Source organism: Rattus norvegicus, chromosome 13 (genome assembly GCF_036323735.1).
Source record: "Rattus norvegicus strain BN/NHsdMcwi chromosome 13, GRCr8, whole genome shotgun sequence".
Classification (NCBI taxonomy): Eukaryota; Metazoa; Chordata; class Mammalia; order Rodentia; family Muridae; genus Rattus; species Rattus norvegicus.
In genome coordinates, this window is record NC_086031.1 from 91,241,396 (window position 1) to 91,254,724 (window position 13,329).

The 13,329-nt window shown below is 37.0% G+C and overlaps 1 protein-coding gene and 1 non-coding gene across 19 annotated transcripts in view; both read right to left on the bottom strand.

The window, feature by feature from the left end:
- Cep170 (centrosomal protein 170) overlaps positions 1 to 13,329 on the bottom strand; it is an 84,183-nt gene that overhangs the window by 39,588 nt on the left and 31,266 nt on the right. For 8 of the 18 annotated variants that reach the window (XM_063272001.1, XM_063271998.1, XM_063271997.1 and 5 more), the window contains exons 5-9: positions 12,687 to 12,742; positions 12,447 to 12,606; positions 10,510 to 10,644; positions 5,297 to 5,773; positions 19 to 656 (exon numbers count right to left, since the gene is read on the bottom strand). In XM_063272001.1, the coding sequence (XP_063128071.1) occupies positions 19 to 656; positions 5,297 to 5,773; positions 10,510 to 10,644; positions 12,447 to 12,606; positions 12,687 to 12,742 (1,466 nt within the window). Of the gene's footprint in view, positions 1 to 18; positions 657 to 5,296; positions 5,774 to 10,509; positions 10,645 to 12,446; positions 12,607 to 12,686; positions 12,746 to 13,329 lie in introns of all 18 variants that reach the window. The other 10 variants (XM_063272008.1, XM_063272007.1, XM_063272006.1 and 7 more) reach the window with 3 other exon arrangements.
- Positions 3,139 to 3,237, bottom strand: Mir350 (microRNA 350). Its single transcript, NR_031794.1, has one exon. It is a non-coding gene; the product is annotated as a microRNA 350 (primary transcript).

The following is a 13,329-nucleotide window of genomic DNA, read 5'->3' on the forward strand; positions in this document are numbered from 1 at the left end:
CAAATTTCAATTATTTACCTTGTCAATCATTTTTCTTGCTTCCACCTCCTCACTGTTGGGATTCTCTAACTCAATGGTATAAGTACCCTTGTCACTTTGGTCATCATCATTATCCTTTTCTGAAGAGGCAGAAGTAGCTTGATTTTTTAACATTATATCCATCTCCTGGCTTGGTCTGTGCCCAAGACTCCCTGAACTTCTTAATAATGCAGTTTGTAGGAAGGGTAGTGACACCGATGGCTCCTCTGATTTCTGTTTTAACAATTTCCCATGTGGAACACCATGCCCCCCTCTGTGATGCGTAGAGCTAGTCTGTAAAGACAAAGAAACCACTTTGGCATCTGCTGGTGGAGATTCTGCTTTTGCAAGTTTTGTATGTGGTGTTGAGAAAGTAGTTTCCTGACATAAGGTTCCTGAACTTTGAGTAAAAGAATGTGACCTTCTCTTTCTGGAATGATCTTCATCAAAGAATGCAATCATAAAAGCAGTTTGACTTACAGCAGCCTGGTCTTGATGCTTTTCAGCAGACTGGATCTTCTTCTTCTGCTCTGAGTGATGGCGCCGTAAATGTTCCTCCAGAGCTGCACGCTTGCCACAGCGCCTGTGCACCCCAGCATTCTCTGAGTCACTCTGGGTGCCATCATCATGTTTGTTTCCTGGACACAAGAAAGACATGATATAGTAAAGAAGAAAAAAAATTCCATGTAGAAATCAGAAACACATACAAAAGTACCCTTCCCCTTCCAAAGACGAAGTTGTATGCCCTTTAGCATAACAGGCTTTGCACACTGCCCTCAAATGTAACAGTTACAATTATATTTAACCAACACCAATAATGAGGCCCTTTCTAAACAACTGAGTTATTACTTTTCTTTCTAAATCTCAACTTTATAAAAGATTCATCAATCCCTTACAAGAATAAGCAATGTTCCATCACCTGTCATAGTTTACACTTCTAATGTTAATAAACATTAGTTCTGCCTCTCAATTGTAAACCTTTGGTAACCAAACCAAAACAAACAAACAAAAAAACCCAAACAAACAAAAAACCTAAGACTTGGCTCAGACATTAAGAATCAACAAGGTTTCAACCCTATACAAAGAAGTACAGGCAACATAAGAGATGCCTACAGTGAGAAAAACAGTCTTCCCTAGGGAAGAGCACACCAACTATTACCCAATACCAACAATTGATTACCAAATACCAAATGGTCAGCCCTGTCTGAAAACATACAGACAAGCAAGACTATACAGACACAGCAGATTGCTTATATATTTAGGAATTATGCATGTAAGAACAAGTAATAAAAAAATGAGGAATAATTTAAAAGAGAGTGACAACAGGTTTATAGGAGGGTTTGTATGGAGGAAAGGTAATTGGGAAATAAAGTGATTATGATCTCATCAAGTAAAAAGAATCATATTCTAAAAGGCTGTTGTAACTGAAACATTAACCAGAACATGAATGTCATTTAAATGGAGTATATCTAAATTGTGATATTCAATAATTTTAAGAGTTCAGCATGTCAATAAAAAGATTTAAATTTTTAGCTTCTATTAATAAGAACCGATCTTTACAAATATTTTCCCATCCGAGGTTTCTAAACTCTAGCGGCTTCAATGATGCTGTCATCCTACCAATTACAAAGATTTCTACCCCATCTTTCCATCTAATAAACTACACGGTGTAGATATAGGTAGATGTCGAATATTAAAGCATATTTGAGTTTAGGAACACTGCCTCCCAACAAGATTTTTCTGTATCAGAGCAAGAGTTTACTCTAGGCATGTGTGGTGGTTTGAATATGCTTGGCCAAGGGCGTGGCACTATTAGGAGATGTGGCCACATTGGAAGAAGCATGTCACTGTGCTGGTGGCTTGAGAACCTATTCTAACCACGTGGGATCCAGTCTTTTAGCAGCCTTCAGATGAAGAGGGAAAACTCTCAGCCCCTCCTGCACCATGCCTATCTGGACACCGCCATGCTCCCACCTTGATGATAACAGAGTCAACCTCTGAATCTGTAAGCCAGCCCCAATTATAAGAGTCCTTATAAGAGTTGCCTTGGTTATGGTGTCTGTTCCCAGCAGTAAAACCCTAACTAAGGCAACATGATTTAGATGGAATTACTAATCAAGGATTAAAAAATTCTTTCAAGTTATAAATAAATCCAGTACATTGGAATGTACATTGACAGAACCAATTTTATAGAAATAATCGATTCTGAAACACTGCCAGGCTGTCTACTCTAAAGCGAACATCTGTTAATAGGAGAACAATCAGAAAGAAAAGGCTTTCTGTGTATGAGAGAATGAGAAGGCTGTCTCAGGGAAAGGATTTCTAACATGTACACGTTTGTTCCTGGAAGCTACCAACAATGGTGAAAATGTAACACAAGAGAACTACCTAAAAAATGTAGTACATAAAAGAGGACAGACAAGGGAATGGTAGAACTGAATGACATCTTAAAAAAGGAAGAGAAACAGGGTGCACTAATATGGTAAAACTAAGGCAGATTAAAGTTATAGATTAACATAAAAATCAAATGAGATGAATATAAAAACTTCAATTTATTTACTATCCAAAAATACTATGAAAAGAAAATAATGTGCTTAATCAGTGGACTCTGTCACTGATAATTTAGGAATTGTGGTAGTACATGGAAACCAAACAGAGGTAGAACTACTAGTTTAAAAGGCATTTCAGTATAGCACTGTTTAAAACATATTATGTTAGATAAATTGAATAGGAATTCAGTTTCTTAAGGTCCAAAAGAACAAACTCTAATATTTCCCGTACAGTAAGACCAAATAAACTTACACTCAGAATTTTAATGAAAACACCAGTTTCGTCTCTTTCCTGTTTCTAATCTGTTGGAGATTAGTCATTTTCTTTCTTATAAAATTATGAATTAGTCCTCCTAGTGCTCTGTGTATTACGCCAGGCGAAAAGGTGCGGCATTTTAGGTCAGAGTTGCAATCTTATGTTTCTCTTCATCAAAAAAGACCACAAGGAGATGCTCAACGTGCTTCCTAACCCCTCTGCTGACCACTAACCATGCCTAGAGATAGAGATCCACTTACTGTCCCTCTGATTAGCCTGGCTGTACTTTGTAAGAAGCAGGTGTAAAGGAAGCTGCAACTCTCCTAAAGGGTGAAAGTGTATGGGCTTTGTGAACATTATTTTCCTCACTGTCCCAAAGCACGTGCACTTTACTCTTGTAGGAGCAAGGCATCTATCTATCTATCTATCTATCTATCTATCTATCTATCTATCTATCTATCTATCTATCTACCTACCTACCTACCTACCTACCTATCTACCTATCATCTATTTACCTACCTACCTACTTATTTCTATCCCTTATCAATTGATTTTCATAACTGCCGAAAGTCCAAGTCTTAGTAATCGTTACTGACTACTATCTACTTCCATTTATCACAATCTGAATGCACCCTTTCATAAGCTGGTGGGAAACTTATCTATTGATAGCAGCTCTGAATTTTGAAGAAAGTGAAATGTAATTTATAAGTAAGTATGAAGAAATAAATAGTATGGCTTTATTTGGGATTCAAAATGAGTTAGTGCTGTGAAAGGGTTTTCTTGGATGGCTTTCAAAATAGGCTAATGCCAAATATGGAAGAATTCAAGGTCAATAGTGATTAGATAAAAAGATATTCTGACCAGTTTAAAGACAATGTTCATATGGATATTAATGATTCTACTTTTAATTAGGCTCAACTAGGTCCTGGTGAGGAGCTGAGACTATTCTAAGATGATGGCTTAAGAATAACTGTCAACAATTAACTGCTATAAAAGGATTTTCAAAGATTTTTCTAAGTATTATTTTATTTTATGTCTGAGTATTTTGCCTGCATGCATGTAAGTTCACCCTGTGAGTGCCTGGTACCTTAAGAAGTCACAAGAGGACACTGGATCCCCTCTTTAGGGATAGTGTGGAGCTACCATATGGGTGCTGGAAATTAAACCTGGGTCCTAACTGCTAAGTTACCTCTTCAGCCCCTTAACAGAGATTTTTTAAAATGGTATCTTCCTAAAGGATCTTTTCAATTGTCCTTCATCTATTTAGTAAGTATCTGAGTTTAAAGAAGACTCATTTTCATGGCATATATTACTTCTGATATACTACTAGCTTATCACTATTTTTCATCAAATCTACAAATTTGTCATCAAATGACCGTTACATTAACAGTCATTTTACATATGCTACCTTTAACCTTTGCATGTGTATGATTCAATTATGATATACATATCATCTAGTAGGAGTACATACATCACAACCAGAACTCAATTGCCTTTCCGCCAGGTGACTGCTGACCACTATAATTAAAGTCAGAGCCAGTCCTGTCATGAAGAATGAAGTCACTAGATAACATATGCTGAAGTCCCAGATGAAGGGTTAAGGAACAGAGTAGACTACATGGTCCCTGACCCCAAAAAGCAGTTTTAAAATAGAATTAATCATCTCCCCATAAAAGCCACACAACTGTCAAATTCACAATCAGTTGTTCAAAACCATTCCCTTATTGATAGCATATTAAACACAGGTCAGAGTAACACAAATTCCAAAATAAATTCAATTCACAAACCAGTGGAAAGAAAGCTCATTAATTGTTAAAACCAATGTACATGCAATGACTGTAGCCAAGTGTTGAATAAAATATATACAGTAGCTAATATTACTATATGATTAATCTCCACAATGTACATCAAATTACAATTGATAGCACAAAATTTACACTAGAATTGCAAACACCTAGTAAATATATCTAAACTGAAAGCATCTGTTTTGTGAAAAGCTTCTGCAAACGGCTTATAGTTTAAAGCACTCCATCAGTAATGTGACTTTCTGGAGTCAACAGAACTTTCAGCCCATACTAGGTAGCTTAATTTTGTTTTCAAAACCTTGATATGATACTGTACTGAAAGCATGATACAGAGAAGAGGAACTGTACAGACCCTTTCTTTAAATCAAGAAAATGATGGGGATTATTTTCTGGGAAATTCTGCTTTGTATAATTAATAGATGTCATATTTTTGCAGGTAAAGATATTAAATGACATAAGATACCTGCCATCCCCAAATTAATGTGCTTTTGTCAAGAAAACAAAGAAAGGCTAATATGAATGAGAGATCTGGACATGAACAGTGTTGCTTGTTTTGAGCTTGAAAATTAAATGTGAATTTTGAAAAAGATATTTCCAGTGTATAACTTAGGAGCAGCCGCCTGTCTGGTAACTTGGGACACGATGGGGATCTCTGAAGGTCACCTTACCTTTCAGCCTCCTTAAGTACACAGGGGCGTCACTCTGAATGCTCTTGGAATCCTCTTCTGCTCTTTCCCACACCATCTGAGGAGGGTTGTTCTGTGCCAGCCAGTCAGCTACTTTATTTTCGGGTGCCATCATTCCTGTCTGAATTCCTGGCAAGTCTTGAGTTCCTGGAGAGGCCTTCTTTGACTTGTGGCGCTGGTCAGAAGCGAATTTTGTCACATGGTCTCTAATGGTTACTTTTCCTGGTGTACTGTCATCGAATTCAATGGTAAATGAAGCGTGCCCTGCACCTGCTGTATGGGAACTTGGTGTGTCCTTTGTTGGAATCTCATGAATAGTGCTCTCTGCTATTTGTGATGGCGGTTGAAATTCTTTTGTGGGAATTTCAAAATAACTTGGTTCCCTACAGAAAGGAAAAAGTGCTTCTTCACTTGCAGCTGCAGACTGTTCCTCCAGCTGCTTGGCTTCCATGCTGCACCCTAATGAAAAAAAGGAGAGAGAATTCAAAATATTTGGGAGCCTGTAGCCCAAGGGTCATTGGTAATGACTATTAGTATTCTGAGAATCAGAAGGCAGGTAACAGTCTGGATGAAGACAACTGCACTTGTATGACAGACAGAAGTCACAGGCATGAAAAGGTCTGAATGATCCAGTACCACCAGGAGATGCAAGGTGAACAGCAGCAATGCAAACAAACAAACAAAAAAAAGGCAGGAAAAATCAAGGTGAGAAAGAGTTAATGTATAGGTGGAGATATTCCACACACACACACACACACACACACACACACACACACACACACACAATTTGATATTTGAACCATTTGAGAATAAGTGTAGGGCTGTAACAGTGGAGAGTTAGTCAAGTGAAGATGGAGATATGAAATAAATACATAAGCAATGCTTTGGAATCAACAATTCCACTTACCAGTCTCAATTACAATGTTCAGACACCCGACTCTAGGACAAAACTGATACTATGGAAGCTTGGGAGATGACACACATTACTTGGTAAAGTGGTTAGTGATAAAATATGTGGCTTGCTTGCAGCATGGCCTTCCAAGCAGCAGTATGAAAGGAACAATGCATAAACAAAAAATTCTGTTGTCAGCCAGGAGGTCTGGAGGAAACCTAGTTTACATCTCTGATTAGCAGAATATGCACCACTGCCCAAGGAACATGGGTGAAAGCTGAGTCACACGCAGTAAGTGGCAAGGGGGGCAGACAAACACGGAACACTGTGGCAAGCCCTCCACTGCTTAAGACATTGCACAGAGGTGTGAGAAGACGCTTTTAAACAGGAGTTCTTAGGTAGTACAGATGTACAAGAAGGAAGGTGAATACTAAGCTGGCCTTTGGTTGAGAAAACATCTATTCCCAAGATAGCCTAAAATCAAAGAACAATTAAAGTGAAATAAATATCCCTAAGGTTCAAATATCACCTGTATTCTAAGCAGATTCATAGTAACTCAATTACAATTTACTGGGGAGAAAAGGTAATACAAGCAAACTGGGCTGTTTTCAATCATTTTTTTAATTACACAAAGTATTTAGTCTTCTGAAATATCTTCAAAATATTACATCTCTGTACAATCATTGGATGCTGCAATTGATGTCATTAGCATAGATTAGATATGAAAGTATAAAAGAACTTTTGTTACAGAGAAATGAGAGCAGTAGTTCTGTCATTGACTATGTGGGTAGAGTATAGAAGATGTAAGACATACAGGGTAATAGAGGATCTAAGGCTCCATTACTAAAAGAGTAATAATCACAATAGCCACACTCATACTGTCAAAAAATGTACACAAAAGGCTGAGAATATTTAAGAATAAAAATACAAAAAGTAAAAATTATTCTTTTCAAAATTATCATCATTGGGCTTATCAAAGAAAAGTGAAGTATCTCAGAGAAGTTATTAGAGCAAGCACAGAGGTAAGAGGAAAATCAAGAGCAGATGACTGACCTTGAAAACAGTATCCCAGGGTCACTCAGTAACCGGGGCCTGAAAGGGTCAGGCTCTGGAGAACACTACTATAAGGTGTCATTGCTCAATAACTTAACAGTGATCATTCTCAGTAATAAAGAAAAGCTTAAAGTTGTTCTTAGCTTTCTCTAAGGAGGTAGTGATAGAGATATTATATTCTTTAACGATTTATGACAAATGATTTAACTTTTCAATAACTCAGTTATAAAATTAAAGTAAAATTATGTGGAAATTTTAGTATGTAGACAGAGATTTATTTCTCCCGAAGACAACATCATGAGAAATGTCCTTTTGAAATTCATCGCAGAATAATGGCTAAGGAATTTTAATATAATGTTAGGAAAGTTAAACAGCTTTCTTCTCTCACAACACTGACAGAACATATTCTGGTGTTCATGAATTTGATGTTAATTTCTATTCACATCTATTTTATTTAAACTAAATTAAACTATAGGACCTTGTATTTGTATTAATATTTTATAATTAACCTCAATTATCAAAAATTTAGTAACTAAGCTAGAATTGATTCTATATGCATAAACTAGAAGATATTAACAGCTAACAATCTATATTTTCCTGGTTTTGTTTTCCTTATTTATTTATTTTGAGATAGGGCTTATGTAGCCCAGGTTGGCTCACTTACTCACTCTATCTATCTATCTACCTACCTACCAACCTACCTACCTGTCTGTCTATATTTGAGAGACAGAGGGTTTCACTATGGTTTTACTGATGGTTTCTAATGGTTCCTTTTCCTGACATAAAGTCATCAGATTCAGTGGTAGATGAAGCATGCCCCACATCTGCTGTATGAGACCTTGGTGTGTTTTCTTAGGAATCTCATGAATAGTACTGTCTTTGGTAAGGAAACTAACATCACTCTGTGTCTCAACTATCTACTAAACTCACAAAAGCAACAGTGGCAGCTATCTTTAGCTCTTGCCAGGATGAGGAGATTCAATCAAAGCACGTGGAAGAGATGACCAAAGTAAGACTGCTACTCTGTCACCAGTCATATACATGCACCACTGGACCTCACACACTATGTGCCTCAGAGTTCTAACGTTGTGTGAGGGCAAATGATACATTTACTTAATGGCTCCTTAATTTCAGAATACTGCAATAGTTAAATTGACCTGTGGTTATATCCACCCCCTTGCCCCTCATATCAGGTAATTAGCTCTATTACAAAATGAAGTCAGGATATATGGAACTTGAAGTAAGGAATTTAGAGTTCAGCCAAGATTTATGCAAAAATAGTGAATGAAACAGTATTACATATATCATTTAGTAATTTACGCCATAAATATTGAGGGAGAAGAGGAGGCAGGAATTAAGCACAATTTCTGTGGGGGTATGAAGGGAGATAATACTGAAATAATAAGATGCATCAAGATGTACAAAGCACATCAGGGATCAAAAAGTTCAAATTCTACTTGGCATGCAAAACAAAGCCACTGTAGTTGTATCTGAACTGAAGATCAGTTCATATTTGCTATGTAAAGTTTACAGTAATGAAGTCGAAATTTGAATTTAGAAGTTAAATTATGACTCAGCAGTGGAAAGACAAAAAGTAGGTAATATATAAAATGGAGAGAAGAAAATAAAAAATAAAGCAGATATTAATAATTGACTTCTGTTATCCTTTTCCTGTTTCTCCTTTTTTTTTTCCCCCCCGGAGCTGGGGACCGAACCCAGGGCCTTGCGCTTCCTAGGCAAGCACTGTACCACTGAGCTAAATCCCCAACCCATGTTTCTCCTTTCTAAAGAAACTTTTTCCTAAAAGAACTTCAGAAGCTTCTAGTATCACTTTTCTGTGACACTGCTCATATGCCCTGGGGACAAATAACTCCACCCCATGCTTCGAGGGGAGCAAGGGTTTTATAGTGATAATATTATTTGCATTGCCAGAGACTGGTTAGAACAGCAAGTGACCTTCTGAATCTGTGAGAAGCTAATAAGAGATGTGTTGAAGATTTTTGGGAAAGGTTTTCTTTCAAATCCCAGGATGTCTTCTGTATACAGCTCTTGTTCTTTTTTGCTGGTTTGTTCAAAAACTGCATAACTTTGGATGCTGGTGAAAGCAGCTTAAATGTGAGGTGACTGCATCAGTGTGTAAGTACTGTGGATACCAAGACAGAGGCTGCAAGACTAGCTAGCAATCCTGTCTGTTGCACTGTACAACCACAAGAGGAATCAAGTACACTCCTTTCCTACTTAGTATCAGGTAGCAGTTCTGTCATTTACATGACACGAAATATTAAATAATATAAAGGAAATGCAATGGGGATGAAACAAGACAGCTGTGAAGGAGAGTCATTTGCAATGTTCAGCATCATAGAACCTATTGATTATTGACAGCTTTTATAATCAATAAAAGCTGGTCTAGGTAGACTATGTTAAAGGATAGAATTTTTATAATTCTCCAGCTAACAAAACTGTCCTGCTTACTTTGTGTAAATAAAGTCAAAGAAAACTTGAAAGAGTTTTGACAGGGATTGTCTTTGCCTCAGTCATATATAATGAGTCTTCCAAACTGATCCTTGGTGTCTGTACTGAATTCCTCCAGTTTTTGATCTTTATCTGCTGTTACTAAACAAACTGGCTGCTCCATCCTTCAGCTCTGATGTCTTTTCTACAACTTCATGTGACAAGATCTCCATTTATCCTGGAAATCTTGATTTTTCTGGATACTGATCACCAAACACTGAAGTACACCACTAAGAACAGAACATGTTCCTTAGTTACTAACGTGAGGCTCTAAGCCATAACTGAGCCTGACCTTTGGCTGCTGAACTCGGAATCATACTGCTATCTTATCACAATAAAATGGGGCTTTAACAAACTTATAACTTTGTATCATATTTCTGAATGTAACAGAATTTTTTTATTTTATAATGAATAAAGAAAGAACATGGAGCTCATATGTGCCTACTTTTATAAATTCAACTTAATAATCACTTTAAAATACTTAAAATGTCCTGTTAATGCTATTAACCTGCATTTTTTTTAACAATTTCATAAACAGGAAAAATGTAACAAGGTTTTGTATTATATACACATTGTACTTATTAGTATTTTACGCAAGACTCATAATACACTACAAGAGCAAAGCCATTTTAAGAATGAAGTTATGGGATAGAACATTTTTCAGAGTATAGTGACTTTTGTTTAGATTGAATACTTGCCCAATATGAATCTGATGTCGCAGCCATTGAGGTATTTTTACCTGAAGTCGCAGGCTCTTGACTCTTCCCCTCGGGCTTGCCATTGGCCTTGAAAGCTCTTTGTTCGTCCACCTCCTCATCTCCCCACCATGAAGGCTGTCCATATAATGGAGTGCCTCGGGGCATAGCAGAAACATCTAAGAAGTGAGTTAAAAAAGATCTTTCTAAAGCAGATGAAACAAGGGAATATATGTTGTGTGATGCTAAGTTTACTTAGTTGATAAAAGTACTCTGCTTCAGTAGTGTAGCCTTTGTGCTTGAACCTAGACAGAACTGGACACGACTTAGTGACTGAGAACTGAGACACACTGGCAATGACTGAGTAAAGCTATGTGTGACAGCAGCTTTTTATTAAGTGTTAGAGGGCTCTCTGATGTGACTGAGATCTGTGACTGTATTTAGTATCTAGACACAAGTGTCTTAGGTAGAAGAATTTTGTTGGAATTATACAGTAATTACCAAGGGAATAATAAAAACAGTCTGATCAGGATTGTCATTAAGTCTAAATATATAAAAGACGAAGCTAAAGCAAATTTTGGCATGAGAAACGACACGGGGTATTAGACACTAACTACACTTGCGCTCACTCATGTTAGCAAGCTCTAGTTTCAGTAGATGCATCAGTCTGTCGGCAGCTGTTACTTGAAGGGATTGTGTATGTGAAGCATCTTTGTAATTATTAATACTAAGCATTGGATGATATATGGATGGATGATGCAGTATTATTAAAATTTCCCTTTTTGCAGACTGGAGAGACAGCTCAGAGGGTAAGAACACTGACTACTCTTCCGGAGGTCCTGAGTTCAATTCCCAGCAACCACATGGTGCATGTAACCATGTACTGGGATCTGATACCTTCTTCCGGCATGCAGGTATATATACAAACAGCACTAATATACATAAAATAAAGAAATAATCTTTAAAAAATTTCCCTTTTATTTTATTTATAATTTAGAGAAATATAGATAATATAAAATAATAAGCTACAGTTTTAAACTATTATTTTCTTCAAATATTAAAACTACTTTTCTTATTAACATATGGGGTACATGTGGACATAGCTGTAATGTTTTCTAGGGTAAACTGGCTATATTAAAATGTACTCTGGAATTAGTCACTATATACATTTTTATGCATATAGATAGGTGTATGAGAACAAAAAATATAATTTCTTTAAGACTTCAGTATAAATTCAAAATTTTCCAAAGGAGTTAAGAGTATTGTAATAAATGTTATATTGACAACTATTGTTGTATTTATATTGATGAACTATTGTGTGTTGGAGCTCAGTGAGAAGCTAACTCTGAAAGTGGGACAGATAGCAAGCCCCACATTAGACCCCAAGCATGCTTGTCTCAAAGTGTCTTCCAAGGTCTGGGGATGGGTTAGCCCCCTTAAATGTTTGACAGGGAGAAGAGAAAAACAACACCCAAAAGTACAATGTGTGTCGTGGAGGACAGCTAAAAGACAAACTATTTTCACAGAGATTATTAGGTTATTCACTAATATGGAAATGTCTGCAGAGAAAGAGAGAAACTGGAATCTTGGCTCTGGGAATCTGGGTCACCAGGGGACAGTCCAATTGAGGACTGCAGTTAACTGCTTCAATTTCCCCAGTCAGTTTCTCCTGGATGTTGTGAGCAACCTACAACATGACACTACCTTTCTATATTTTAGCTTGTTGTTGTTTTGCTTGGAAGGCTCATCCCAAGAGACAGTCTCTTCTGTCTGGGACTTTGCATTGGGAATATCAACTGCCTGCTATCTAGATGCTTCCACAGTCAGTTTCTGTAGGTACCAACTTGATGTTGTGTATGTGCTTCCTCTCCTCCCTCCCTCTGAGATATATAGATATGGATATACATACATACATACATACATACATACATACATACATACACACACACACATCATTCTCCAGATCATGCAGCCCACTCACCCACGGGTTTCTCCTCAGCCTTCAGTGCTTCTGTGGCTCTGTGGGGCACTTCTGCAGCAGCCTCCACTTTCGACTCTGTGCCTTTGGCACTTGCTGATTTTGGTAATTCTGATTCTGAAGACTTCTGGGACAACTGAAGCTGAATGGTAAACTTCTCATGCTACAAAACATTTAAAATCAGTGAGGTTTCCATGAAAGATTCAAGTGTAGTAACAGGCTGGCAACAAGGATAAACCTTACCTTAAGAGCTTCTTCAGGGACCCTCATTTCTCCTCGCACTACAGTGAAGAGATTTGTATGTAAACAGAGCTAAGGAAGAATGTGCTTATAACTTGAAGCTCCAGAAAAAGGGGATGGCTGGGGGAGCACTCTCTCAGAGCCCAAGGGGAGAGGGAATGGGGTAAAGAACTCTTGGAGGGGAACCAGAAGAGGAACAATATTTGGAATGTAAATAAAATAATTAATTAAAAATTAATAAAGTGAATAAATGTAAAGATCATCAAATATAATTTAGAAATTATCCCATTTTAAGAGTAACTAATCCAATTATTATGTATTTATCATCTATTTGTAATAGCACTGGGGATTAAACCCGGGACTGCATATGCTAGACACGTGCACCACCACTGGACCACTTCCCCAGACTTAACAAAAAGTGCTTTATACACAAGGTCTCTAGTTTGAGATTCTTCTGGCAGCTTGCAGAGTACTTGGAATGTAGTCTGACCCTGGAATATTCCCTTTAATAACAAAAAAATACTCAAAATACATAATTTGTCATTAATATTAGCCTTAAAATCCAATAAATATTTATAATCTTAGGCAATACTGGCCTTCAAATAATTAGAACACAAAAATTTTTAATTTTCATAAGCAACAATAT